The 24,246-nt window shown below is 45.9% G+C and overlaps 10 protein-coding genes across 13 annotated transcripts; 3 read left to right on the top strand and 7 right to left on the bottom strand.

Moving 5' to 3' along the window:
* The first annotated feature begins 37 nt into the window (after positions 1-37).
* LOC136193366 (uncharacterized) lies at positions 38-2,687 on the top strand. Of its 2 annotated transcripts, none has more exons than XM_065982254.1 (13): positions 38-313; positions 366-635; positions 685-816; positions 881-922; positions 979-1,085; positions 1,140-1,236; positions 1,283-1,486; positions 1,541-1,690; positions 1,757-1,906; positions 1,968-2,036; positions 2,091-2,264; positions 2,321-2,473; positions 2,530-2,687. In XM_065982254.1, the coding sequence occupies exons 2-13, from the start codon at positions 507-509 to the stop codon at positions 2,665-2,667; spliced, it is 1,545 nt and encodes a 514-aa protein (XP_065838326.1). In that variant the 5' UTR covers positions 38-313; positions 366-506; the 3' UTR covers positions 2,668-2,687. The 2 variants fall into 2 exon arrangements, with proteins under 2 accessions (XP_065838326.1, XP_065838325.1); XM_065982253.1 differs by having other exon boundaries at positions 362-635.
* Positions 2,688-2,725: 38 nt separating this feature from the next.
* Positions 2,726-5,306, top strand: LOC136193368 (uncharacterized). Of its 2 annotated transcripts, XM_065982256.1 has the most exons (11): positions 2,726-2,804; positions 2,860-3,018; positions 3,075-3,314; positions 3,366-3,565; positions 3,620-3,734; positions 3,798-3,937; positions 3,995-4,309; positions 4,363-4,473; positions 4,524-4,580; positions 4,641-4,818; positions 4,877-5,302. In XM_065982256.1, exons 1-11 carry the CDS (start codon positions 2,738-2,740, stop codon positions 5,041-5,043), a joined length of 1,749 nt encoding a protein of 582 aa, XP_065838328.1. In that variant the 5' UTR covers positions 2,726-2,737; the 3' UTR covers positions 5,044-5,302. The 2 variants fall into 2 exon arrangements, with proteins under 2 accessions (XP_065838328.1, XP_065838327.1); XM_065982255.1 differs by having other exon boundaries at positions 3,075-3,565; positions 4,877-5,306.
* Positions 5,307-5,314: 8 nt separating this feature from the next.
* On the bottom strand, positions 5,315-8,129 carry LOC136193369 (probable serine/threonine-protein kinase DDB_G0271682). The gene is made up of 13 exons (XM_065982257.1): positions 8,092-8,129; positions 7,937-8,035; positions 7,750-7,846; positions 7,602-7,702; positions 7,454-7,552; positions 7,208-7,405; positions 7,087-7,155; positions 6,974-7,028; positions 6,848-6,924; positions 6,674-6,788; positions 6,575-6,622; positions 6,370-6,525; positions 5,315-6,203 (listed from the first exon to the last, which is right to left on the bottom strand). The coding sequence occupies exons 4-13, from the start codon at positions 7,650-7,652 to the stop codon at positions 5,593-5,595; spliced, it is 1,479 nt and encodes a 492-aa protein (XP_065838329.1). The 5' UTR covers positions 7,653-7,702; positions 7,750-7,846; positions 7,937-8,035; positions 8,092-8,129; the 3' UTR covers positions 5,315-5,592.
* A 135-nt stretch (positions 8,130-8,264) lies between these two features.
* On the bottom strand, positions 8,265-9,238 carry LOC136193370 (uncharacterized). The gene is made up of 7 exons (XM_065982258.1): positions 9,217-9,238; positions 9,077-9,168; positions 8,856-8,957; positions 8,705-8,803; positions 8,559-8,657; positions 8,388-8,498; positions 8,265-8,337 (listed from the first exon to the last, which is right to left on the bottom strand). Exons 1-6 carry the CDS (start codon positions 9,227-9,229, stop codon positions 8,391-8,393), a joined length of 513 nt encoding a protein of 170 aa, XP_065838330.1. The 5' UTR covers positions 9,230-9,238; the 3' UTR covers positions 8,265-8,337; positions 8,388-8,390.
* A 359-nt stretch (positions 9,239-9,597) lies between these two features.
* Positions 9,598-11,343, bottom strand: LOC136193354 (uncharacterized). The gene is made up of 4 exons (XM_065982242.1): positions 10,678-11,343; positions 10,143-10,622; positions 9,822-10,088; positions 9,598-9,771 (listed from the first exon to the last, which is right to left on the bottom strand). Exons 1-4 carry the CDS (start codon positions 11,305-11,307, stop codon positions 9,622-9,624), a joined length of 1,527 nt encoding a protein of 508 aa, XP_065838314.1. The 5' UTR covers positions 11,308-11,343; the 3' UTR covers positions 9,598-9,621.
* Positions 11,344-11,370: 27 nt separating this feature from the next.
* Positions 11,371-13,954, bottom strand: LOC136193353 (uncharacterized). 2 transcript variants are annotated; one of them, XM_065982241.1, is made up of 6 exons: positions 13,313-13,954; positions 12,778-13,257; positions 12,457-12,723; positions 12,166-12,406; positions 11,596-12,120; positions 11,371-11,541 (listed from the first exon to the last, which is right to left on the bottom strand). In XM_065982241.1, exons 1-4 carry the CDS (start codon positions 13,940-13,942, stop codon positions 12,257-12,259), a joined length of 1,527 nt encoding a protein of 508 aa, XP_065838313.1. In that variant the 5' UTR covers positions 13,943-13,954; the 3' UTR covers positions 11,371-11,541; positions 11,596-12,120; positions 12,166-12,256. The 2 variants fall into 2 exon arrangements, with proteins under 2 accessions (XP_065838313.1, XP_065838312.1); XM_065982240.1 differs by having other exon boundaries at positions 11,596-12,406.
* A 57-nt stretch (positions 13,955-14,011) lies between these two features.
* On the bottom strand, positions 14,012-15,609 carry LOC136193356 (uncharacterized). Its single transcript, XM_065982244.1, has 4 exons — positions 15,091-15,609; positions 14,556-15,035; positions 14,238-14,504; positions 14,012-14,179 (listed from the first exon to the last, which is right to left on the bottom strand). The coding sequence occupies exons 1-4, from the start codon at positions 15,334-15,336 to the stop codon at positions 14,033-14,035; spliced, it is 1,140 nt and encodes a 379-aa protein (XP_065838316.1). The 5' UTR covers positions 15,337-15,609; the 3' UTR covers positions 14,012-14,032.
* Positions 15,610-18,179: 2,570 nt separating this feature from the next.
* LOC136193355 (uncharacterized) lies at positions 18,180-19,922 on the bottom strand. Its single transcript, XM_065982243.1, has 4 exons — positions 19,260-19,922; positions 18,727-19,206; positions 18,409-18,675; positions 18,180-18,354 (listed from the first exon to the last, which is right to left on the bottom strand). Exons 1-4 carry the CDS (start codon positions 19,887-19,889, stop codon positions 18,208-18,210), a joined length of 1,524 nt encoding a protein of 507 aa, XP_065838315.1. The 5' UTR covers positions 19,890-19,922; the 3' UTR covers positions 18,180-18,207.
* On the top strand, positions 19,460-21,797 carry LOC136193351 (sphingomyelin phosphodiesterase-like). The gene has a single exon (XM_065982238.1). It carries the CDS (start codon positions 19,950-19,952, stop codon positions 21,663-21,665), a length of 1,716 nt encoding a protein of 571 aa, XP_065838310.1. The 5' UTR covers positions 19,460-19,949; the 3' UTR covers positions 21,666-21,797.
* On the bottom strand, positions 21,686-24,120 carry LOC136193352 (protein GDAP2 homolog). Its single transcript, XM_065982239.1, has 14 exons — positions 23,894-24,120; positions 23,699-23,841; positions 23,597-23,648; positions 23,436-23,537; positions 23,301-23,389; positions 23,175-23,251; positions 22,962-23,118; positions 22,725-22,905; positions 22,589-22,665; positions 22,455-22,531; positions 22,260-22,399; positions 22,118-22,172; positions 21,923-22,066; positions 21,686-21,872 (listed from the first exon to the last, which is right to left on the bottom strand). The coding sequence occupies exons 1-14, from the start codon at positions 24,064-24,066 to the stop codon at positions 21,807-21,809; spliced, it is 1,533 nt and encodes a 510-aa protein (XP_065838311.1). The 5' UTR covers positions 24,067-24,120; the 3' UTR covers positions 21,686-21,806.
* Between the last annotated feature and the right edge of the window lie 126 nt (positions 24,121-24,246).

Below are 24,246 nucleotides of genomic sequence, written 5' to 3'. Positions count from 1 at the left end.
ATTTTTGGGGTGCACATGGGCACAACGTCCCGGATAACTCCTTAGCTTAGCCAGGCCAGGCCATGCCCAGGCTTAGCATGATTATTCGGTAGTTTTACCTAAGCGTACAGTCCTAGCAAACTATGACGTTGGTCTTGCGAGTGCAAAAACGACTGCTCGGCACGAGATGGGCAGCAACAATAATCTCACCGTGTTGTGCGGCCAATTTCATGAAAATGAGACTCCAAAATCCGCAGAGAAGATGGTATAAGTACCACATGAATCCAAATGAGGAAGCCTACGACTTGGCGTCGTTGATGAAATCGTCGATAAGGCAAGAGCTCTTGAAGTGGAGGAACGTTACGGAGATATCTGTCATTAGACAGGGACGTCATTGGGAAGCGTACAGAGCCCTCTTAGACGCAAAGAAATCGGGTCAACTTCCCTCGACCGACGCCTATAACGTTCTTCTCGGTTTGTGCTGCGAGACTGGGAATGCGGACGTTTTGAACGAAATAGTTGGAGATATGAATCGAGTCGGATGTAGATTTGATTTGGAATCGGTTCAATTGATCGCAAGAGGAAAGATTGGAGGAGGAGACATAGAAGAAGGCATTGGATTTCTTGAATCCAAGAAAGAAATTCTTAGACCGGAAGTAGGTACTTTGAAAGTGATTGAAAAGTGTTTGATTTTATACTCTTTAGATTGTGAGTTGTGTTATGGACGATTGCATTTCGGAAGGAAAGGCCGAAGAGGCGTTGCAGCTGTATAGGAAAGCCGTTCATTGGTTTCCACTTGAGCATGACAAACAAATTCTTACATCTCCTTACTTAATGGTGAAATTATCTAATGACTAAAAGAGATTTAAATAATTCTGATTAATTATTCTTTTCTCGAAAGGCGTTAGGTCACTTGGGACGAAAAGACGCTTTACTCAGTGCAGTATGTGTGACGGTTGCGTCATCTTATATCACTAAAAGTGAAATGATCAATTTTAGGCAAATGTAGATTCTGTACCTGACGTCGAAACAAAGGCGAGTCTAATAACTGCCCTATCTTTGGTTGGATGCTTAGCCGAGGCAGAAGCAATGCTACAGAAATCATTGTAAGATCTCCTTGGTAATAAAACTGACAATAACGACTTACAATGTCGTCTAAGGGGCGTCAGCCTTCGCTTGGTATCTCCGTTGTCTTCCGCTTTTGTCACCTTCTTGGAGGCGTGTGTAAAAGCAAGAGATCCAATGCGAGCGTCCATGGTAATATTCCGTAATTAGACGATTCCACTATACTTTTTTGTGCTAGATTGGAGAAGCTGTGGGGTTTGAGTATTCTTCGAATCGAAGCGATCTCCCGAGACGTTGCAATGCGCTCTTACTCCTAAAGGGAATGCTATACGAAATGCCACTCTCCGCATTAGATCACCCATCAGCAAGGTGGCTTATTAGCGTCAACATCTACAAAGAGATGAAAACCCACTGCAGTTATCCAGACGCATCAACATTTGAGGTACGTCATCTGTTTTTTAGCGTCTTTGTCGCCTGCATTTTTGTGAGGATTTAGGCGGCTTTGTATTTGGCTATCAGTTGCCCCGATTACTACAAAGATGCTGAAAAGGTCTTGAAAAATCTCGATGCAATAAGTCAGAAGCCGCAATTGTCGTCGTTTTTCACGTGGACGCGTTGGATTCAGGATGCAAGCAGAGCAGCTCAGGTGCCAGCATGAGCTAATTAAATAAAATATGGAGACCTAACTAGATAAGAGACGTTTTTGTTTTAGGGCTTTCAATCGAGCACACGCCTGCTACATCTGATTGGACTGAAACTAAATTTAGAACTGTGTGAGAAGCTTCTTCGTTTTCCGATCACGTTCAAAAGGACTCCGGAAGCAGAGTCAGATTTCACGGAATATATTATGAATGTGGCCAAGGTAAGCGACGAGTTGATGCGTTTTCTCTGCGGCGTCGCCATGACGCGCAAACTCGTCGTAGTACATGCAGAAGCACGAAATTCAACACACAACTGAGTCTTACAATGCTCTTTTTTACGCACTGATCAAAGTATGTCCACATCTCCAAGCACAGCGTCTCTTTCATAAAGTTCCTGTGTTTCAGGCTGGGCCCAGCAACTTACCATTCCTGTTTACTTATTTCAAAGCCATGTGGCAAGAGGACGTATCTCCTGATTCCGAAACGTTTGCTATTCTGGTAGATGCTTGCCGTGGTGCAAACACGGAACGAGCAGCACATGCTGCCATCTATAGAACGTGGAGAATGCTTCTTAGATATGTATGTGCTGGAAGTTGAGAGGGAAGGGAACCTAATTGAATCTTTTTTTCTTCAAGTCTCCTAGAGTCAAGCCGCGACTTGACACAATGAACAAATTGCTGTTGTGCTGTGAGAAGTGTGGGCATGCAGATCGAGCCTTTTATTTTCTTGCTTTATTTCCAAAGCTTGAACTTCAGCCAAATATTGATACTTTCAATGCTCTTTATCAGGTTGGTCTAGACACGTTTCAGGAAAAGAGAAAATCAAAGCCTTGTTTTTGTGACAGGTGTGTTTGAAAGTGAATGATGTTGAAAAAATTCGACTTGTACAAAAAATCATGAAATCATCATCACTCTCGGAGAACGAAACCACTCGAGGACTCGTAGGTCTAATGGAAAAATCTGTCGCGATTTTACCGATGTAAATTCGAATAAATAGTGATCTGGGGACACGTGATATTGATCCAGGCCTTCGCACAGTGCGCAGATTCGAAGATGCTGTCTGATCGTTTCGTGAAGCGTAGGCTTCGAAAGCAGAAGAAATTCGCCGACATAAGAGCGGGTAGGTGTCGAAATGGCCGTCGTCTGAACGAAAATAGACGGGAGAATTCTGTTAGCCGCACTAGCGCAAAAGGAACGAGAGGAAAAAGCGGCAGCGGCCAAAGCGAGCGACAAAACGGATGACGAAGATAGCGATTACGACGACGGTGAGGAGAACGAAGGCCTCCCGGCAGCGCAATCGGAAGAAATGGTCAAGCCGGAGCACGTGGAGCAAGGTATTTATTTATTTATTTATTTTAAAAACTTAGTCTCTTCTGGCCTCTCCTACCAGCAATTGCCGCTAGCGACGGTGCATTTTCTTCGCTGAGTGGATCAGTATCGGAAAAGTCTCTCAAAGCAATCAAAGACATGGGCTTCACTCACATGACGGAGATACAGAAGAGGAGCATTGGCCCTCTCCTGGAAGGAAGAGATTTGCTCGGAGCGGCAAAAACCGGAAGTGGAAAGACCCTTGCATTTCTCATTCCGGCAATTGAACTCTTATTCAAGCTCAAATTCAAGCCAAGAAACGGCAATTCCGTCTCATCTAATAAATTTATAGTTGCGATTATAATTTTTCTAGGTACCGGAGTTGTCATCATTTCTCCGACGCGCGAGCTGTCGTTGCAAACGTTTGGCGTGACCCGCGATCTTCTCAAGTATCACCAGCAGACATTTGGCTTGGTGATGGGCGGAGCAAATCGCAGGGGAGAAGCGGAACGACTTCAAAAGGGAGTCAATTTGCTGGTAGCAACTCCCGGACGCCTTCTCGATCATTTACAGGCATAGAAATAATAGAAATATTGAGTAATGTTTCAATGATGTTGGCCTGTGTAGAATACCCATGGGTTCAATTACAAGAATCTTCAATGTCTAATCATTGATGAAACGGATCGAATTCTCGAAATTGGATTTGAGGAGGAAATGAAAAGGATCGTGCAACTATTGCCAAGTGAGAATAAGAGACACTGGCATGGAGGATTAGTTAAATAATTGAAATATTCTTCTTTTGCAGAAAAGCGTCAGACGATGTTGTTCTCGGCAACCCAGACGCAAAAAGTCGAAGATTTAGCTCGACTATCTCTGAAAAAATCGCCGGTGTACGTCGGAATAGACGATTCCAAAGAAACAGCAACAGTGGACACACTCGAACAAGTAACTAATCAGTATTGACTTATTTTGGTTTATTATTTACTTTGTGCTGATCCCCAGGGATATGTGGTCGTTTCTGCGGAGAAACGCTTTCTTCTCCTCTTCACCTTCTTGAAACGAAATATGGACAAAAAGGTCATGGTCTTCTTCTCGTCGTGCAAATCCGTTCAATTTCACGCGGAACTTCTGAATTACATCGACGTCCCGGTAAAAGACATACACGGAAAGCAGAAGCAGAATCGGCGAACGACGACGTTTGTGGAGTTCTGCGCCGCCGACAAGGGAACTCTTCTCTGCACAGACGTTGCCGCCCGAGGATTGGACATCCCAGAAGTGGATTGGATCGTCCAATTCGATCCTCCGGATGATCCCAAAGTAATTCAAACGATGACGGTATTTCCGCCTATGGTTTAATATTTTTCTATTAGGAATATATTCATCGGGTTGGCCGAACTGCGAGAGCTGGAAGCAAGGGTAGGGCGCTTCTTTTTCTTTTACCTGAAGAATTGGCGTTTTTGCGCTATCTGAGACACGCCAAAGTATTTTCAACGTACGTTTGAAAACTCTTTATATGTCTTCTGCTTTTTAGGTTCCTCTCAACGAGTATGATTTTGCTTCAAAGAAAGTTGCCAATGTTCAATCGCAGGTGCAATTGCTATTGGACTCTCCTCATTGGTGGTTACATAAAATTTCTTTGTCTCTTTAGCTGGAGAAATTGATTGAGAAAAACTACTATCTTCATAAGTCTGCGCGAGAGGGGTATCGATCTTACCTTCAAGCGTATGCGTCTCACTCTCTGCGTCAATGCTACGATGTTGATCAATTGGATCTGCAGAAAGTGTGTAAAGCGTTTGGATTTTCAATTCCTCCTGCTGTCAACTTGAGTCAGTTTGTGTCAAAAGGGCAGAGACGGGGTTCAGAACTGTAGTTTCTGCTTTGCAGGTGTTCACAGCAGCAAGGGAAAGCGAACTGAAAAGAGAGGGGGTGGTGGTGGCTACGGAATTGGATTTCGTAAACGAAAGAGCGAAATGTTCAAGTCTCAAGTTTATAAGAGACCTAAGATGGACGGCGGTAGGAAAAAGGGAGATAAAAGGCAATTTTCTCGTTAGTAGTTCAAATGCAGCTAAAGGATGCATTGATAATTATATGACTGGCTCGTCTCAATTAGATGGATTCACGTCTCCCACGTTAGAGAGGATAGTCTCCTCCAGACAAAATTCCTCCTTGTCGCTTGGGAAAATAAACCTTCTTCACTGCGATTTTCCATATCTGAGAGCTCCTTCTCCATTCCGAGCCAACATTCTTGCGGAAATCCCAAAAGTACAATACAAAAATACAATACAGTACAGTACTCTACCCCAGTATAAAGAAATTGCCAAAAAAGAAAAAAAGCGTATTCACGCAGATATTAAGTACATAAGTAGAATTAAACAAAACGTTGGTCAAAAAAGCATAATGACAACAAATAGAACAAAATAATTCAACTATGCACTGCACGCTGTGGCCAAGGCGCTAACACCAGACTTACCAGACCTTCTCCGTGCATCTTACCCTTCACCATTCTTCTCGCAACGCACTCGTCATAAGCGCGCGACTTTTTTATTCGTTCCAATACAGTCAAACATTCGTCTGCAGAAGGTCTCGCGCTCCTATCCACTTCAATCATTCGACGACACGTCTGCCACTCGACGACTCACAACCGGATGCTGCCCAATCATCAATTCAATCAGAGTAACACCCAAGCAGTACACGTCAGCCATCTTCGTGTTGCGCACACCGTGACCCTTTTCTGGACTTCGTTCTGGGGCTAGATATTCGGGACTCAGCGGGCCGGCTGAGAGAGAGACTTGGGCGAAACGAGCCGCGCCCAAATCGCAAATCTTTGCCTCCATCACCGACGTGACGACGACGTTTGTAGAGCGAATGTCTCCGTGCAAAATACCGTCGGGACCAAGCTGATGAAGATAGCTGATTCCAGCTGTCATCCCTGACGCCAAGTCAATTTGTTCTCTTAGAGAGAGCGGCTGCTCGCAACGAACAGATGCCCTGATGACGTCCGACAGCGAGCCTTCGAGAAGCTCCGTGACAATTCGAAGCGGTGTGTCGTTCACCGTCGTTACGCCGCACAGAAAGACGATGTTGGGATGACGAGCTCGAGTACAGATAGCGATCTCTTGCTTGAAAAGGTTAAGGTAGTAGTCGGTGTCAAGGCATTCGTAGAACGTTTTCACCGCCACGGGACATCCGCGCCAGTAACCAACTTTAACTTCTAAAGGAGAGAAAAACAATGCAATAACTTTAGTCTTTATACACTTGGTAATCTAGCCAAACGCATCTCTGGGTAGTAGAAACGCGTGCCTTTTCAGCATGGATACTTTGCTACAATCGCATGCGACTCTGTCCAAACCTACGTGGGCCTGTTTTTATGGGTCTACGTCCGTGGGCACCTCCTCCAAGCCGAATTGTCGTCATCTTGAGGTCAGCCACGGGTATGTGAAGAAGGTCGTCCTGCTCCTTTGCACTGGCCAGTCGTCTCTCTTTCTCTTCGCAAAGAGCTCGCAAATCGCCTATCGTGCGTTCGTAGCGGTCGGCTATAAAAATAAAATGCAACCCTGGTGTGAGAAACCGAAAGTTGTTGACCTCTCTCCTGAGCTGAAGCCTGTGCCTCTTCGGCTTCTCTTCGCGCAGCTAATCATAGATTCTATTCAGATTATGCAATCAAATTTACGTTTTGTGTACCATGAAGTGCCTTCTGCGCCCGAACGAGAAGATATTGAGACGACTCTTCAATCCCTTCCACTTCTTTACTATTGGCTGAAGCACGACTCGTTGCATCCAAACGCTCAAGGACGTCCTTAGATTACAAGTCGATGCATTTATCTGGATAAGCCTCGCATACGTAAGACAACTCACCCTTTCAAGAACAGAGCTATCGTCTTGTTTGTTCAACAGGGCCTTCAATGTATCAATTTCCTTTCGCATTTCTACTCCTTCCTAAAACGGTTTTGTGACAAAAAGGAGGAGAAGTGACCCAATAACGTTCCTGAGGAGAAATCCAGCTCAAAGGATCTTCAGCGCATTGAAAACGAGCTATCTGATAGAGATAAAATCTGAGTCAATCAAGCTCAGGCAGCGCAAGTGTTTTAATCGACCTCTTTGAGACTTTCAATAGCTTCTTCGTTTCCGTCCGCCGCCGCTTTTTGCAAAACTCGACTACTTTTCTGAATGACTTCTCACAATTCTTGCATGAACTTCATTTTTAGTTTAATTTACAGTTGAAAGTTGCGTGGCTGTCATTCCAGCCTTCACAAAGCGATGAAATAAATCCAGTCGTCCTCCCATGATTGCCACCTCCAGAACGCATTCTCCTTTATACGTTTTTGCGTACACGTTGCAGCCTTCTTTCAGAAGAAAATCAATGATGTTGTCACTGCCAAATTCAATAGCAGTCAGAAGAGGAGTGCATCCCAACTAAAAAACATTTTTACAAATACTTTTTACTTAATTAAATAAACAAACATTGTCTTGAGCCTCAATATTGTCACCGTTATCTATTAAAACTTTAGCAACGTTTCTCTGATCATATTTCGCCGCCCAATGAAGTGACGTACGTCCAATCTATAAATCAAAATATCAGTATACTCTAAAGGAAACATCTATTCAATACGTAGTCCGTTTCGCGTAGCGAAAATCCCATTCCAAGAAGTTTATTCACCATTTCCACTCGGCCATTAGCACTAGCAATTGCCAACACGCCCCGACCCCACTGCAAAATCAAATAAAGTTTGACACTTTATTGTTGAAAATAAATTCCTTGTTCTTTGCTTGAACGTCACATCCTTGTGATATCAACTCATCCAGCAAATCAACGTTGCCACTTGCAGCAGAAAGTAAAATTGGTGTGCTTCCGTACTATAAAGTCAAAGGCTTGATTAATTAAGCAAAGACAATAGAAACTTTACTACTACAAGAAAAAATACGCTGACAAGAAGAATTATGTACCTCGTCTGCAACTTCAAGCTTGGCACCGTTTCCAATAAGAAATTTTGCGAGTTCAAGATGTCCGTTTTGAACTGCCCAGTGCAAGGAGGCTTTGCCAAACTTAATTAATGTAAAATTAAGTACTAGAAGTACTGAGTCAGTAGTCGACTACCAACCACTTCAACTTCATTCACATCCAATCCAAAGTGAATCAATTTTTCAGCTAGCTAGACATTTCTTTTCCAACTGGCTATTGCCAAGGCTCCATCGCCTCGCTATTAACATGTGCTCGCTCAGAATAAGCACAAAACCAAACAACTTACCTTCCTTTTGGCATGAATGTTGCACCCTCTGGTTACCAAAAGATCAGCCACGCCTACGCTTTCCCCATTGCAAGCCACAAGAAAAGGTGTATATCCAAGCTATACAGTGAAAACACAATAAGATGATGTAGACGTTTCATTCAAAATACATATTAAAGTACTCTAGTTTCAGCTTCAATATCAGCTCCTTTCTCAATAAGATATGCAGCAATATCAACATGTCCTTGATCGGCCGCAAAATGCAATGATATGCTGTCATACTAAATCCCAAAATAAAATAGCATTAATTAATTGAAACAAACATGAAGATAGCAATTTACTTGATGAGTTTCGTTGACAGAGAATCCCATTCCAATCAGTTTCTTCACCATTGCAAAATGACCCTCAAAACACGCCAATGCCAAAGCTCCGTTGCCATGCTGCTAAAAGTAATTACTAACAATTGTGAAAAGAAGTCAACACTCACGTCGTTCTTTGCTTCAATGTTGCAACCTCTCTCAACAAATAAATCAACTCCTCCAACAAATCCAAAGTAAGCAGCATAAAGAAAACCCGTTGATCCACTCTATCACAAGACTCAACAGCTTTGGGATTATTTTCAAAGAGTGCCGCAATACCTTGTCAACTCGACTTTCAATGTTCCATCCTATTGAAAGAAAGTACTCTACCATCTCCAAATATTTGTAGAAAATGGCGAGAGCAACTGCATGAATCCCATCCTAAAGAATCGCCGATTTATTAGATAGTGAAAGGAGAGCGCCGACAGAAGGCGTCTCGTTTAAAAAAAACCCAGTCATTTCCGCATACCCACTTACTCGCTGAAATCTGAAAAACATACCTTGTTTACCACCGTTTTCCATTCGATGGGCTCCTTCGATACAAACTCGCGTATCTTGCGCATGTTTCCTCTTTCGATAGCGGCAAGAAAGCCTATAAACGGTCTAAACAATATAGATTACGGCAGGATAACACAAATACCGGCGGAATCCATGCCCGAAAAGTCCTGCACGCGCATGCGTAGACTACGAAGAAGAATAAACACAAACTGATTGCGATACTGTACAAAGTAGAAAAAGTTTCAATTGTAATGCCTAGAAGTATTTGTAATAGCTCTTTTCCTTTTCCTCGTACGGAAAGTCGTCGCGTTCGCTCATGTGACCGTCCCCGAGATGACATGCATGCAATCGCCTTACTAGCCGTTTCCATCGAAGAGAAGTCGTCTTCGCTTCAAATGCTTCAGATTCAGATGCCACAACGCCAAATTTGGCCCAGTTCAAAAGCAAGACTCGGCACGCGAGCGCCCGAAACCGGATATACTGCCCGAAAGGTCCTTAGTCAGTGACACGTGGTCGTCTGGGACACATGAAAAATAACAACAGTTGACTATAAATTGTACAGAAAAGGAGAAAGCCTCATTAGGAGATTTAGAGGCAAAAGCGTCAACTTGTCTGAAAAACAACACTGAAAATGGCATGAAACAAAATACGAACATATCTGTGATAGCTTGGGCGGCTCAAGTCCATCGTTCCATGCCTAAATGAGCATCAAATAACTGTCTAATTAGACGTCAGTTTCATTCTTACCAGTTCTAAGACTTTCTTGCCCCATTCCCTAGTACGATTTTCAATGCTGAGACCGTGAGGTTCCATCATTTCCCAACAGGCAAGCTGAATTGGACCCAAACTCCTTCCCTCTTCTCTTTGAACGACGTCACGATTTTCTCCACCGTGGCATAGATTGGCAAGAGAAAATGCTCCCATCTCCCTCGCCTCGGCGTGCACGCACCAGAGGAGCGACGTAAAGGGCGTCAAGCATGGCCAATGGTATCGATTGTCGTCAGCAAAACGAATCTAAAACAAATGACGTCACACAAAATGAGATGGAAATTAGTAGCATTAAATAACCTCCTCTGGAATGTGGCTAGTTACAAATTGCCGTGTGGATACGAGATATTCTCTTTCCTGTGTGGATACTGGTCTCAATTGGAACCAGTCACGGAGATTTGCTGTCTTGCCACTGATTCGGATTTTCCTCAGCTGCCTCAGGCTCTGTCTCCAGTGTCTTGCATTCAATTGATGCAAGATCTGAGAGATGCCAACCCAGCACAAATAAGATATGTGAGTGGGAAGGGACTTCATTATATTGACCCCGTGAAAGTAGAAGGTGTAGGACGCACACTCGTCTCTGTAAACTTCAGCTACACTGCTGGCAAAGGCAGCTAGCCGCTCAGCGGCATTTACACTCAATAAAAAATCCAAAACACGAGGATTGGCGGAGCAGCAGGTCAGTCCAGCTACCGCACACTCTGCCTCGATCAGCCGAACCAAACCAGACGTGGCATAGTCGAGAAAAGGCTCAAAAGCCCCAGCTTGAGCAACAAAGATCTACAATAGCAAGGAAAACTCAGATTCATCTCCAGTCCCATACTATGGCACTCACTTGCCATGCACTGTTATCCGTATAAGCGCAAAGAGCACGCAAGCACTGTCCCTTGATTCTATTTGAAGGTGCACTTCTGAGCATTTCAACAGCAAGTGCAAGAAATCCTCCTTCGGCGGACGCCTCGACTCGACCATCATCGTTCCCGAACGACACCATCGTGCGCGTCGCTCGTGCGCATACCTTCACATCGATATCGGCTCCAGTGCGTTTGCATCTTTCGTAAGACGCCCGTATAACCGACATAAGCTTGGGAACGCCCCCGCACTTCTCAAAGTGCGCTGACGCGTCGTAACAGAGCTTGTTGGTGAAAAGCGGCAGGAAGAGCGTGCACGTCAATTGGTCGAAGGTTGCGAGAAGAACGTCGGTTTCGGCGCCGTCGTCGAGTCGATCGATGCACTTCTCGACCGCCTTTCGACTCCAAGCGAACAGCTCGCCGTCGACTTCGCGCTCGACGACGGCGAATTCTTCGTCGGTGACGACTCGAGGAGGCGTCGCATATTTCGTGCGAATTCGCTTCACTTCGCTTTCGTATTCACGTAGAGTCGTTCCTGTTACGACGCTGCCCGGCACCGTGCCGGCGATGTGTCGGCGCAAGCAATCGGCGAGATCCTCCTTCAGTGATAACATACTCGCATACGGTCTTAGTTGGACGTCACGTGTGTGGTCAACGCAACTCTGGAACGAAACACCTGAAAAACAACAGCTGGCTATTAGTTAGCTATGCAAAAAAGGAGACAGCCTCATTAGAAAATTTAAAGGCAAAAGTGTCAACTTTTCTGAAAAACAGCACTGAAAATGACATGAAACGTAATACAAACATATCTGTGATAGCTTCAGTGGCTCAAGCCCATCGTTCCACGCCTAAACGTACAAGAATCAAATAACTGTCCAATGGGACGTCAGTTTCATTCTTACCAGTTCTAAGACTTTCTTGCCACATTCTCTGGTACGATTATTGACGTTGAGACCTTCTCCTCCCCGAGCGAGAGGGTCGGGTACCATAGGCAATCGGCGAGATCCTCCTTGAGTGATGACATACACGCATCCGGGTGTGCACAGTCACATGTCTCGTTAATCAATCATTTTCTACATATTCTTTTCCTTTGCTCCGCATTGTCGGCGCCCGTACCTCGGTATTTAAGAGGGCGGAGAACGTGAGAAAATTGGCTGGTCTGCTTCAAAATCAATCGACACCAAGTGGCACATAAATTGCAATTTCTGAAAATTGGCCGTTATCGTCGTCTCGCTTCTCGTCGATTGTTACATCTCCCAAGACGACATCGCCGACGTCATTCAGGATATCTCTATGGGGAAAAAATGGAAGACTTGCTCGTTCGTCATGCCATCAAGCCAGAACTGGATGGTTTCGTTTTTGGACGTGCCCAATCCTCCCATTCTCCCGTTCGTCCGCCCGTCACGCCAAAGTCGGACGCACCAAAACTGGCATCAAACTAAGCTAGCTACAGGAAGCTTGGTTTTATTTACCGGTTCCGAAAGGTCTGTTGGTAACGTCATGTGTTGTCAACGTGCGCTCTTGTCCGCAACTCTGGAACACATAAAAAATAAAAACAGTTGACTATAAATTGTAGAGAAAAGGAGAAAGCCTCATTAGGAGATTTAGAGGCAAAAGCGTCAACTTGTCTGAAAAACAACACTGAAAATGGCATGAAACAAAATACGAACATATCTGTGATAGCTTGGGCGGCTCAAGTCCATCGTTCCATGCCTAAATGAGCATCAAATAACTGTCTAATTAGACGTCAGTTTCATTCTTACCAGTTCTGCGACTTTCTTGCCACATTCCCTGGTACGATTTTTGATGCTGAGACCGTGAGGTTCCATCATTTTCCAACAGGCAAGCTGAATTGGACCCAAACTCCTTCCCTCTTCTCTTTGAACGACGTCGCGATTTTCTCCACCGTGGCACAGATTGGCAAGAGCAAATGCCCCCATCTCCCTCGCCTCGGCGTGCACGCACCAGAGGAGCGACGTAAAGGGCGTCAAGCGTGGCCAACTGTATCGATTGTCGTCAGCAAAACGAATCTAAAACAAATGACGTCACACAAAATGAGATGGAAATTAATAGCATTAACGAACCTCCTCTGGAGTGTGGCTAGTTACAAATTGCCGTATGGATATGAGATATCCTCTTTCCTGTTTGGAAACTGGTCTCAATTGGAACCAGTCACGGAGATTTGCTGTCTTGCCACTGATTCGGATTTTCCTCAGCTGCCCCAGGCTCTGTCTCCAGTGTCTTGCATTCAATTGATGCAAGATTTGAGAGATGCCAACCAAGCACAAATAGGATATGTGAGTGGGAAGGGACTTGATTATATTGACCCCGTGAAAGTGGAGGCTGTAGGACGCACACTCGTCTCTGTAAACTTCAGCTACTCTACTTGCAAAGACAGCCAGCCGCTCAGCTGCATTTACACTCAATAGAAAATCCAAAACACGAGGATTGGCGGCGCAGCAGGTCAGTCCAGCTACCGCACACTCTGCCTCGCTGAGCCGAACCAAACCAGACGTGGCATATTCGAGCAAAGGCTCAAAAGCCCCAGCTTGAGCAACAAAGATCTACAATAGCAAGGAAAACTCAGATTCATCACCAGTCACACTCTATGGTACTCACTTGCCACGCACTGTTATCCGTATAAGCGCAAAGAGCACGCAAGCACTGTCCCTTGATTCTATCCGAAGGTGCACTTCTCAGCATTTCCACAATAAGTGCAAGAAATCCTCCTTCGGCGGACGCCTCAACTCGATCATCGTCGTTTCCGAACGACACCATCGTGCGCGTCGCTTGTACGCATACGTTCACATCACTCCCTGCTTCCGTGCGTTTGCATCTTTCGTAAGACGCCCGTAAGACGGACATGAGCTTGGGAACGCCCCCGTACGACTCAAAGTGCGCTGACGCGTCGTAAATGAGCTTGTTGAAAAGCGGCTGGAAGAGCGTGCACGTCAATTCGTCGAAGGTTTCGAGAAGAACGTCGGTTTCGGTGCCGTCGTCGAGTCGATCGACGCATTTCTCGACCGCCTTTCGACTCCAGGCGAACAGCTCGCCGTCGACTTGGCGCTCGACGACGGCGAAATCTTCGTCGGTGACGACTCGAGGAGGCGTCGCGTACTTCGTGCGAATTCGTTTCACTTCGCTTTCGTATTCGCGTAGAGTCGTTCCGGTTACGATGCTGCCCGGCACCCTCGTGCCGGCGATGTGTCGGCGCAAGCAATCGGCGAGATCCTCCTTCAGTGATAACATACTCGCATACGGGTGTGCCAGGTCTTAGTTGGACGTCACGTGTGTGGTCAACGTGCTCGGAACGGAACACCTGAAAAAAACACCTGGCTATTAACTATACAAAAAAGGAGACAGCCTCACTAGAAAATTTAAAGGCAAAAGTGTCAACTTGTCTGAAAAACAACACTGAAAATGACATGAAACGTAATACAAACATATCTGTGATAGCTTCGGTGGCTCAAGCCCATCCTTCCACGCCTAAACGTACAAGAATCAAATAACTAGTTGTCCAATGGGACGTCAGTTTCATTCTTACCAGTTCTAAGACTTTCTTCCCACATTCCCTAGTACAATTATCGATGTTGAGACCGTGAGGTTCCATCGTTTTCCAACAGGCTAGCTGAATTGGACCCAAACTCCTTCCTTCTTCCCTTTCAACGACGTCGCGATTTTCTCCACCGTGGCACAGATTGGCAAGAGAAAATGCTCCCATCTCCCTTGCTTCGGCGTGCACGCACAAGAGGAGCGACGTAAAGGGCGTCAAGCACGGCCAACTGTATCGATTGTCGTCAGCAAAACGAATCTAAAACAAATGACGTCAAAAATAAGAAAGAATTTAACATCATTAGTTAACCTCCTCTGGAGTGTGGGTAGTTACAAATTGCCGTATGGATACAAGATATTCTCTTTCCTGTTTGGATACTGGTCTCAATTGGAACCAGTCACGGAGATTGGCTGTCTTGCCACTGATTCGGATTTTCCTCAGCTGCCTCAGGCTCTGTCTCCAGTGTCTTGCATTCAATTGATGCAAGATCTGAGAGATGCCAACCAAGCACAAATAGGATATGTGAGTGGGAAGGGACTTCATTATATTGACCCCGTGAAAGTAGAAGGTGTAGGACGCACACTCGTCTCTGTAAACTTCAGCAACACTGCTGGCAAAGGTAGCCAGTCGCTTGGCTGCATTTACACTCGATAAAAAATCCAAAACACGAGGATTGGCGGAGCAGCAGGTCAGTCCAGCTATTGCACACTCTGCCTCGCTGAGCCGAACCAAACCAGACGTGGCATAGTCGAGCAAAGGCTCAAAAGCCCCAGCTTGAGCAACGAAGATCTACAATAGCAAGGAAAACTCAGATTCATCACCAGTCACACTCTATGGTACTCACTTGCCACGCACTGTTATCCATGTAAACGCAAAGAGCGCCCAAGCACTTTTCCTTGATTTTTCTCGCTGGCGCACTTCTGAGCATTTCAACAGCAAGTGCAAGAAATCCTCCTTCGGCTGATGCCTCGACTCGACCATCATCGTTCCCGAACGACACCATCGTGCGCGTCGCTCGTGCGCATACCTTCACATCGATATCGGCTCCAGTGCGTTTGCATCTTTCGTAAGACGCCCGTATAACCGACATAAGCTTGGGAACGCCCCCGCACTTCTCAAAGTGCGCTGACGCGTCGTAACTGAGTTTGTTGAAAAGCGGCTGGAAGAGCGGGCACGTCAATTCGTCGAAGGTTTCGAGAAGAACGTCGGCCTCGGTGCCGTCGTCGAGTCGATCGATGCACTTCTCGACCGCTTTTCGACTCCAAGCGAACAGCTCGTGTGGGGTCAGTATAGTAGATCGTCAGTATAGTAGATCAATGCGTCACTGTGTCGTCAGCACTACGTAGGCATTCGTCACAGTGACGTCACTGCACAACACACGCTGTCTCGTATATTGACATTCCCTTCGCAAATTAGCAGCGTCATTACGTTCGCGTGTTACAATTACTCATTTTCGAAAGGTTTTTTACTGATCTAATATACTGACGATCTAATATACTGACGTCAGTATATTAGATCGTCAGCAAAATAGATCAGCGTTATTGTTCGCTCATTGGATCACTTCACAGGTGACGTCTACAGGTACATATAGAACAACAACAGCCACAGCAATAGCATGCGTTTCTTTCTTTTGCTGGCTTTTGCTGTGCTCTGGGGCATATGGATAGGCTGCCTTGGCAGCAGACGTGCAGGCAACAAGAAGGCTTACCCTATTCCGTCGGATTCTTCGTCGGATTCTTCGTCATGCAGCGCCGACTCTTAGCTCCTTGGACGGTGAGGCGGTAAGCGAGAGCACGCAACAAATTGTTATAGGTCACTTTGGTCAAGTGCACTACCTAGCTGATGATATCATTGAAAACAATACGCCGACCGAGAAGCACCTACAAGAAGAAACAATTTATATATCTGATAACTCGGTCAAACTGCTGCACAGTCACTTGGTGACGTACATCTTGCATGGCAAACAGCTACTTGGGGAGAAACATCGTCTGATGGGCTCCTTGTCTTGTTTTGAATGTTTATGGGTGGATGTAGTAATATGTGCTCAACCCAGCCATCACAGGAGTGACGTTACTGTTTATCTATAACACCCCAATAATTGGAAACAACTTTGATATTACCTCCCAGCGACCCAAATGGCACTGTAAGGATGAACGCGTTTAAAGTGTAAAGAATGTTAGCGGACCGTCTATTCAGGGCCGTAGCCAGCTCCGTAAAATGGGGGGTTCGAAATTTTGGCGCGCAAAGCGCGCCGAAATTTTTTTAGTACGGGCGTGGTCAAAACTTTTAAAGTTGGAGCGTCTAGTGGAACAGTATAAAGTATTTTCGTAATTTCTTGGGTGCCTTCCAAGAATTTTACTAAACTTTGCCTAAATCTGCGTCTTTTGGTTGGACTTCGAATCGTCTCTTATTATCCCTTAGCTCTAACGGCCGGTGTTATGACAGAAACGTTTTCACGTACCTTGTATATGTTTACAAACAGAAATTAGGTCCCGTGGCTACGTCACAGACAACTATTAAAGGGTCAAATGTTTGCACCTTCAGTACTATTGCACGTCTAATGTCGCGCAAAGATCAAAGTCATTTTTGCCGACTGAAAAAAAAGGGGGGTTCGGTCGAACCCCCTCGAACCCCCCCTGGCTACGTGCCTGCTATTGGACACGAATATAGTTGCATTAGTTGTTCCCCCAGACGATGTTTCTCCCCAAGTAGCTGTTTGCCAAGATGTGACGTCACCAAGTGACGGTGCATCAGCTTGACCGATTTATCAGATATATAAATTGTTTCTTCTTGTAGGTACTTCTCGGTCGCCGTGTTGTTTTTAATTATCATCAGCTAGGTAGTGCACTTGACCAATGTGACCTATAACAATTTGTTGCGCGCTCTCACTTACTGCCTCACTCTCGCCCAGGGAGCGAAGAGTCGGCGCTGAAAAAGAATCCGACAAAGAATCCGACGGATTAGGGTAAGCCTTCTTGTTACGTGCACATCTGCTGCCAAGGCAGCCTATCTGTACCTGTAGACGTCACTAGTGGAGTACAATAACGCTGATCTATTTTGCTGATGATCTAATATACTGACGTCAGTATATTAGATCAGTAAAAAACCTTTCGAAAATGAGTAATTGTAACACGCGAACGTAATGACGCTGCTAATTTGCGAAGGGAATGTCAATATACGAGACAGCGTGTGTTGTGCAGTGACGTCACTGTGACGAATGCCTACGTAGTGCTGACGACACAGTGACGCATTGATCTACTATACTGACGATCTACTATACTGACCCCACAGCTCGCCGTCGACTTGGCGCTCGACGGCGGCGAATTCTTCGTCGGTGACGACTCGAGGAGGCGTCGCATATTTCGCGCGAATTCGTTTGACTTCGCTTTCGTATTCGCGTAGAGTCGTTCCGGTTACGACGCTGCCTGGCTCCCTCGTGCCGGCGATGTGGCGACGCAGGCAATCGGCGAGCTCCTCCTTGAGTGATGACATACACGCATCCGGGTGTGCATAGTCACATGTCTCGTTAATCAATCATTTTCTACGTATTCTTTTCCTTTGCTCCGCGTTTTCGGCGCCCGTACCTCGGTATTTAAGACGGCGGAGAATGTGAGAAAATTGGCTAGTCTGCTTCAAAATCAATCGACACCAAGTGGCAAATTGCGATTTCTGCAAATTGGCCGTTCCTGTCGTCTGGCTTCTCGTCGATTGCTACATCTCCCAAGACGACATCGCCGATGTCCTCAGGATATCTTTATGCGGAAAAAATTAAAGACTTGCTCGTTCGTCATACCATCAAGCCAGAACTGGATGGTTTCGTTTTTGGACTCTATCTCTGCATCAAGGAAATGTCACGTGATAGCGCGAGTTGTATATCCCTCTTCATATCCCTGGTGACATTACGTGTGGTCAACGTGCGCGCTTGTTCACAACTCTGGAACAAAAAACAGTTGGCTATTAATTAACTATGCAAAAAAGGAGACAGCCTCATTAGAAAATTTAAAGGCAAAAGTGTCAACTTGTCTGAAAAACAGCACTGAAAATGACATGAAATGTAATACAAACATATCTGTGATAACTTCGGTGGCTCAAGCCCATCGCTCCACGCCTAAACGTACGAGAATCCTATAACTGTTCGATTAGACGTCCGTTTCATTCTTACCAGTTCCAAGATTTTCTTGCCACATTCCCTAGTACGATTATTGACGTTGAGACCGTGAGGTTCCATCGTTTTCCAACAGGCAAGCTGAATTGGACCCAAACTCCTTCCCTCGTCCCTTTGAAGGACGTCGCGATTTTCTCCACCGTGGCAAAGATTGGCGAGAGCAAACGCTCCCATCTCCCTTGCTTCAGTGTGCACGCACCAGAGAAGCGACGTAAAGGGCGTCAAGCATGGCCAACTGTATCGATTGTCGTCAGCAAAACGAATCTAAATCAAATGACATCACACAAAATCAGATGAAAATTATCATTAACTAGCCTCCTCTGGAGTGTGCGTAGTTACAAATTGCCGTATGAATGCAAGATATTTTCTTTCCTGTTTGGATATTGGTCTCAATTGGAACCAGTCACGGAGTTTTGCTTTCCGGCCACTGATTAGGATTTTCCTCAGCTTCGCCAGGCTCTGTCTCCAGTGTCGCGCATTCAATTGATGCAATATCTGAGAGACGCCCACCCAGCACAAATAGGATATGTGAGTAGGAACGGCCTTGATTATATTGACTCCATGAAAGTAGAAGGATAAGAACGAAATCTCGTCTCTGTAAACCTTGGCTACACTTCTGGCAAAGGCAGCCAAGCGACTGGCTGCATTTACACTCAATAAAAAATCCAAAACACGAGGATTGGGGGAGCAGCAGGTCAGTGCAGCTACTGCACACTCCGCCTCACTCAGCCCCATCAAACCAGACGTGGCATAGCGAAGCAAGGGCTCAAAAGCCCCAGCTTGAGCAACAAAGATCTGCAAGTAGAAATATCTGATTCTTTCGTCACATACTGTGATATAGCTCTCACTTGCCATGCGCTGTTATCCGTATAAGCACAAACGGCACGCAAGCACTCTCCCTTGATTTTATCCACAGGTGAACTTCTCAGCATTTCAACAGCAAGTGCAAGAAAACCTCCTTCGCCTGACGCCTCAACTCGACGACTGTCGTTCCCAAACGACATCATCGTGCGAGTGGCCAGTACGCAAACGTTCACATCGCTCTCGGCTCTAGTACGTTTGCATCTTTCGTAAGACGCCCGTATAACCGACATGAGCTTGGGAACGCCCCCGCATTTCTCAAAGTGCGCTGACGCGTCGTAACTGAGTTTGTTGAAAAGCGGCTGGAACAGCGTGCACGTCAATTCCTCAAAGATTTCGATAAGAACGCCGGTTTCGGTGCCATCGTCGAGTTGATCGACGCATTTCTCAACCGCCTTTCGACTCCAGGCGAAAAGCTCACCGTCGACTTGGCGCTCAACGGCAGCGAATTCTTCGTCGGTGACAACGCGAGGAGGCGTCGCGTATTTCGCGCGAATTCGTTTCACTTCGCTTTCGTATTCGTGTAGAGACGTTCCAGTTACGACGCTTTCCTGGTCTCTGGTGCCGGCGATGTGTCGGCGCAGGCAATCGGCGAGCTCGCACTTCAGTGACGACATATCGAATCCGGGTTTGTGTGAGCAGGAGAGTCACGTGCCTCATTTGTTTCTCGACGAGAAATGGCATCCGCTTTTTTCCTACGCCTTCTTTTTCTTTTTTCCGCATACTCCGCGGCGCCTGTATTTAAAACTCAGGGGAACCTGAGTCGTCTTCTTAGGCAAATTGGCTCGATTGACACCAAGTTGCCGACAAGAGAGGAGTGCGACTTCTGCAAATTGGCTGTTCCCGCCATCCGGCTTCTCACCAATTGGCACGTCTCCCAAGCCGACATCGCCGACGTTATTCAGGACGTCTGCACATTGGGAAAAATCGAAGACTCGCTCGTCTGTCACGCCATCGTCAAAGAATTCCAAATGGAATTCTTCTCCGTCGTCTTGGATACAAATTTGACGGCAGAAGAGTTATGCGGACGTGCCGTAGGACCGTCATGCGCTAACGTGTCGGGCCAAAATTGGACGGTTTCGTTATCGGACGTGCCCAAGCCACCCGTTCGTCCGCCTGTCACGCCAAAGTCGAACGCACCCAAACTGCGCATACTCTATCTATCGGACGTTCACGTTGATCTCAATTACACCGAAGAACTCGATCCCAATTGCGGCGAGCCGCTCTGCTGTCGTCCGCCGAATAAATTCGTTGGAAAAGGTGGCGCGGGAAAATGGGGCGATTATAGCTGCGATTGTCCACTGGCCACAATGGAAAGTCTCCTTGATTTTATTAAGAATAATATCGAGTTTGATTTTGTGTATTGGACGGGCGACGTTCCCCCACACAACGTGTGGAATCAAACGCGCTATGATCAACTGCACGTTCTCGACGTCGTCATCAAGCTCCTCCTCAAGTATTTCCCCAATAAAGTCATCTACCCAGCGCTGGGAAATCACGAGAGTGCGCCAGTGAATAGCTATCCGCCACCGTTTGTAAAAGGACAAAACTCCGAAGCGTGGCTTTACAACGCTATAGTGAAAGACTGGTCGCCGTGGTTACCTAACGAGACCACGCCAACGCTCTCTTACGGGGGATTCTACAGCGTTCAACCGGCAACCAATTTCCGAGTCATTTCACTCAACGTGAACTACTGCAGCAATTTGAACTTTTGGGTATTTATCAACGAGACGGATCCGGCCGGACAGCTTCAGTGGCTCGTCAACGAGCTGCAGGATGCAGAAAACAAGGGCCAGAAGGTCCACATTATTGGCCACATACCGCCGAACAAGGGCTGTCTCACAGCGTGGAGCGCCAATTATGAAAAGATAGTTAATCGGTATGAGAACACGATAGCAGCTCAAATTTATGGGCACACCCACGAGACGCATATATCAGTCTACTTCAACAATTCTCGTCCGGTAAATGTGCTGTATACAGGGCCCAGCGTGACAACGTATAAGGAGCTTAATCCCGCTTTCCGCGTCTACGAAGTTGATGGGATTTACAAAGACAGCACATTCGGCATACTCGATTACACGGATTATATTATGAATTTGACTGAGGCAAATCTGACCCCGAATGCGTCACCCCGATGGCGGAAAGAATACTCGGCACGCGATGCGTACAATCTTACGTCGTTATTTCCATCTGGTTGGGCCAACTTCATTGAGCGATGCAAGGAGGACGACTCGCTTCTTCAGTTGTACAACAAATACCGCAGGCATTCTCACGTGACCTCGCCGTGCGACAAATCGTGTCAATTGTCCTTGCTCTGCGAGATGGAGCAGTCGCGCGTGGGCGTGCCTTGTGCTGAAAGATTCCCAGGTTACGCAAAGAACGATTTGTGCTGAGAATTGGCACGTCAACGAAGTGACATATTGACGTATTCATGTATTGCAATGTTATAGTCGATCACTGCCCGTAAAAAAAATTGACCACTGCTCTGCATTTAACCCAAACGCCCATAGAGTACCACAATTTCTTACTCGCCCTTACAGGGTCCCACCATCGTCCTTTGAGTCACGACCAGAAGGCGCGTGATACCCGAGTCCGTTTATCTGAAAAGATAAGTTAAAAGAAACAATTCTCTATTATTTTCCGCGCTTACTCGTCTGTCGTAATCCATGACAAAAGCGGGCAGATCTAGCTGGTCCGGAGCAATGAAATCATACAAGTGCTCAACACCGGATATGTGGTGGACTTTCTGCTTTACGCTTGACGCAGTGAACGTGGTAAAAAACCACGTTACCACCTGGAAGGGCAATGAGTCTGACTTCGCCAAGGAAAAAGGGAGGTGTCGTACCTTTGACCAGAAGGTAGGATGGAGAATGTAGAAGGATCGCAAATTCTTCCTGTATCTAAAAAGACATTATAAAACAATAAATGTATAGATACACGTATGCATACATGTATCACTAAGTGCATTCTATGACGTTTTTACTTACTTGTTATCAACAAGTTGATAGACTGACTTGAGCGTGGAAAAGTCAGGCAAATTATCCCCCGTCGTCAATGTGTGAAGAAAAATGATTGTGTAATCCTGATTAACAATTGCATCAAGAAAGCCAATGAAGTAAGCAACAGCCTATAACACAAACACCAAATAAAAAGTGAACGAGAATCACATACTGAGCTCATACCCGATCTAAATCAATTGTTCTAGCGGAAAAATTCTTTCCAACAAAAACGATGACGGGTCTTCCCAAATAGTCGATTCCTATACATGAAAAGACGCACCATACAAAACAATCATTTGTCGAATAGCAATTTATACCAGACTGATAAATAATTCTCAGCTGAGCAATATCTGAGAAATTTTCCGTCTTGCTTCTTTTCAACCAACGTTGATAGCTAAATGACGTCAATCTCTATAACTGACACTTTAAAATAAAGACTATAGATTTCTTCACCGTCTGGCTCTTTCCGCTTCGAGGGTCTCATCTCTAGGTTTCATTGAGAGCTGTTCGACGCGTCTCACGTCATGATCATCTTCCATCACAGCAAAGGCATGAGCTCCAACTCCACCAACTTCGGTTTCCTCGTCATTGTGATCTATTGTAGCTACGTTTTCAGTCTCCGGCTCTTTTTGACCTTAATTAAATAGAATACATAATAGACTCATTTGATCAATATATTTTCTTATCTACCTATAGCCACGGGCTTGTCTGAGATTCGAATCTTTCTCTCTTCAATGACTGGCTCTCCCTCTTCGTTTCCAATATCATCTGGCAACAAACTCAATGCAACTGTCTCCTCCTCGCTTGTCCGCGGAAAATAGAGAGGCAGCAGAGACTCATAAACAGCCTAAACCCCATAAATTATTCAAATGATCTAAATTAAATCCATGCATTTCTTAGTACCTTATCCTGATTAGCCACAACAAAGGTAATAACATCGATGCTGTTGCCATGTCTCTCTAGAAAACGGCGCACGGTCCCTGAGTAGAAAACATAAATAAAAAATCAATAAGTTTTAGTTTCATTCACTGATAGCAATGTGGGCTCCCTCTTCAGGAGGATACCCTCGCCGAATTGAATTAATAACACTCAAGCCCAAAGTGTCCAAATTGTATTCCCTAAAATAAAATAAATAAATCGCGCACGCGACGTCATCTTATTGACCTGCACAATTGCAAAACGCTTCGATAGCAACTAAACAGAGCGCTTTCCGCCGCCGTTTTGTACTTCTCATTGTATCGCGGCCCAACCGTGTGAATCACGTATCTAAAAAACCGAATCACGTGCTTCCGGTCTTTCCCGAATCGAAACCAATGAAATCGCACCGTGCCGGAAGCTTGTATGCCTTCGAGACTTTCGCCTCGCCCGTACGGCATCCTAAACGAATCGATTTATGAATGAAATTCTACTTTTTCTTCCGGTCTCGCCTTGAAGCTGTTCGCGACATTCGATCGCTAGTTCGGGACCGGCGAGTTCGTGTATGCGTTCGCTGAGTTCGTTTCGATCGTTCAGAGCCTCGTTCGTCGAGTTGACGATTGCTTGTGAATCCAATTTCGTCAGATCGCCTTCCCTGCGCGGTTCAGAGCGTTCGTAGGCGCGTTTATTGACTCGTTTTTGGTTACCAGAGCGCTATCTTGCTGTTGAGGTCCTTGCGAACGGGAAAGGACGATTCGCGATCGCCTTTCGTTCGATCTGGGGCCCCTTTCGAGGCGAGCGGCGCTGGATTGTCCGCGTTTACCCAGCGAACGAGAGATGACACTTGTACAATGCCCAAGTTGGCGCCCAGGGGATCCATCTCTTCGCACACGATACCGAACGAGACGACTCACCGGAGAATCACGTGCTCCCGACGGCGCTCAATGACTAGCGCGCGCCGAAGTGTTTCGATACAAACTTTCCATACCTGCTTTTCGATACTCACCAGTCGAACGTTGACAGCCTCGTACTCTGCAAATACCCATCTCATCATTGGACA

Source organism: Oscarella lobularis, chromosome 11, assembly GCF_947507565.1.
Source record: "Oscarella lobularis chromosome 11, ooOscLobu1.1, whole genome shotgun sequence".
NCBI lineage: Eukaryota > Metazoa > Porifera > Homoscleromorpha > Homosclerophorida > Oscarellidae > Oscarella > Oscarella lobularis.
Note: the sequence above shows the minus strand (reverse complement) of the source record. Positions and strands in the feature narration are given on the sequence as shown.

What these genes read in the sequence shown, in the direction of transcription:
- LOC136193366 (XM_065982253.1), top strand. Translation starts at nt 123, where the DNA reads ATGACGTTGGTCTTGCGAGTGCAAAAACGACTGCTCGGCACGAGATGG. An exon ending in TTTTTTACGCACTGATCAAA is followed by an intron (nt 2,037 to 2,090) that starts GTATGTCCACAT and finishes CCTGTGTTTCAG; the next exon opens with GCTGGGCCCAGCAACTTACC. An exon ending in GGAGAATGCTTCTTAGATAT is followed by an intron (nt 2,265 to 2,320) that starts GTATGTGCTGGA and finishes TTTTTCTTCAAG; the next exon opens with TCTCCTAGAGTCAAGCCGCG.
- LOC136193368 (XM_065982255.1), top strand. Translation starts at nt 2,738, where the DNA reads ATGCTGTCTGATCGTTTCGTGAAGCGTAGGCTTCGAAAGCAGAAGAAA. An exon ending in GCCTTCTCGATCATTTACAG is followed by an intron (nt 3,566 to 3,619) that starts GCATAGAAATAA and finishes TGGCCTGTGTAG; the next exon opens with AATACCCATGGGTTCAATTA. An exon ending in GCTATCTGAGACACGCCAAA is followed by an intron (nt 4,474 to 4,523) that starts GTATTTTCAACG and finishes TCTGCTTTTTAG; the next exon opens with GTTCCTCTCAACGAGTATGA.
- LOC136193369 (XM_065982257.1), bottom strand. Translation starts at nt 7,652, where the DNA reads ATGGTGAATAAACTTCTTGGAATGGGATTTTCGCTACGCGAAACGGAC. An exon ending in CGCTACGCGAAACGGACTAC is followed by an intron (nt 7,553 to 7,601) that starts GTATTGAATAGA and finishes TTTGATTTATAG; the next exon opens with ATTGGACGTACGTCACTTCA. An exon ending in ATAGCTCTGTTCTTGAAAGG is followed by an intron (nt 6,789 to 6,847) that starts GTGAGTTGTCTT and finishes TTGTAATCTAAG; the next exon opens with GACGTCCTTGAGCGTTTGGA.
- LOC136193370 (XM_065982258.1), bottom strand. An exon ending in ACATTGAAGCAAAGAACGAC is followed by an intron (nt 8,658 to 8,704) that starts GTGAGTGTTGAC and finishes TACTTTTAGCAG; the next exon opens with CATGGCAACGGAGCTTTGGC. An exon ending in CTGTCAACGAAACTCATCAA is followed by an intron (nt 8,499 to 8,558) that starts GTAAATTGCTAT and finishes TTTGGGATTTAG; the next exon opens with TATGACAGCATATCATTGCA.
- LOC136193354 (XM_065982242.1), bottom strand. Translation starts at nt 11,307, where the DNA reads ATGTTATCACTGAAGGAGGATCTCGCCGATTGCTTGCGCCGACACATC. An exon ending in CGGATAACAGTGCATGGCAA is followed by an intron (nt 10,623 to 10,677) that starts GTGAGTGCCATA and finishes TTGCTATTGTAG; the next exon opens with ATCTTTGTTGCTCAAGCTGG. An exon ending in GCAAGAAAGTCTTAGAACTG is followed by an intron (nt 9,772 to 9,821) that starts GTAAGAATGAAA and finishes ATGCTCATTTAG; the next exon opens with GCATGGAACGATGGACTTGA.
- LOC136193353 (XM_065982240.1), bottom strand. Translation starts at nt 13,942, where the DNA reads ATGTTATCACTGAAGGAGGATCTCGCCGATTGCTTGCGCCGACACATC. An exon ending in CTAGCCACACTCCAGAGGAG is followed by an intron (nt 12,724 to 12,777) that starts GTTCGTTAATGC and finishes CATTTGTTTTAG; the next exon opens with ATTCGTTTTGCTGACGACAA. An exon ending in GCAAGAAAGTCGCAGAACTG is followed by an intron (nt 12,407 to 12,456) that starts GTAAGAATGAAA and finishes ATGCTCATTTAG; the next exon opens with GCATGGAACGATGGACTTGA.
- LOC136193356 (XM_065982244.1), bottom strand. Translation starts at nt 15,336, where the DNA reads ATGTCGGTTATACGGGCGTCTTACGAAAGATGCAAACGCACTGGAGCC. An exon ending in TGGATAACAGTGCGTGGCAA is followed by an intron (nt 15,036 to 15,090) that starts GTGAGTACCATA and finishes TTGCTATTGTAG; the next exon opens with ATCTTCGTTGCTCAAGCTGG. An exon ending in GGAAGAAAGTCTTAGAACTG is followed by an intron (nt 14,180 to 14,237) that starts GTAAGAATGAAA and finishes TTGTACGTTTAG; the next exon opens with GCGTGGAAGGATGGGCTTGA.
- LOC136193355 (XM_065982243.1), bottom strand. Translation starts at nt 19,889, where the DNA reads ATGTCGTCACTGAAGTGCGAGCTCGCCGATTGCCTGCGCCGACACATC. An exon ending in CGGATAACAGCGCATGGCAA is followed by an intron (nt 19,207 to 19,259) that starts GTGAGAGCTATA and finishes TTCTACTTGCAG; the next exon opens with ATCTTTGTTGCTCAAGCTGG. An exon ending in CTACGCACACTCCAGAGGAG is followed by an intron (nt 18,676 to 18,726) that starts GCTAGTTAATGA and finishes CATTTGATTTAG; the next exon opens with ATTCGTTTTGCTGACGACAA.
- LOC136193351 (XM_065982238.1), top strand. Translation starts at nt 19,950, where the DNA reads ATGGCATCCGCTTTTTTCCTACGCCTTCTTTTTCTTTTTTCCGCATAC.
- LOC136193352 (XM_065982239.1), bottom strand. Translation starts at nt 24,066, where the DNA reads ATGGATCCCCTGGGCGCCAACTTGGGCATTGTACAAGTGTCATCTCTC. An exon ending in GCATACAAGCTTCCGGCACG is followed by an intron (nt 23,538 to 23,596) that starts GTGCGATTTCAT and finishes TCGGTTTTTTAG; the next exon opens with ATACGTGATTCACACGGTTG. An exon ending in AGACAAGCCCGTGGCTATAG is followed by an intron (nt 22,906 to 22,961) that starts GTAGATAAGAAA and finishes TATTTAATTAAG; the next exon opens with GTCAAAAAGAGCCGGAGACT.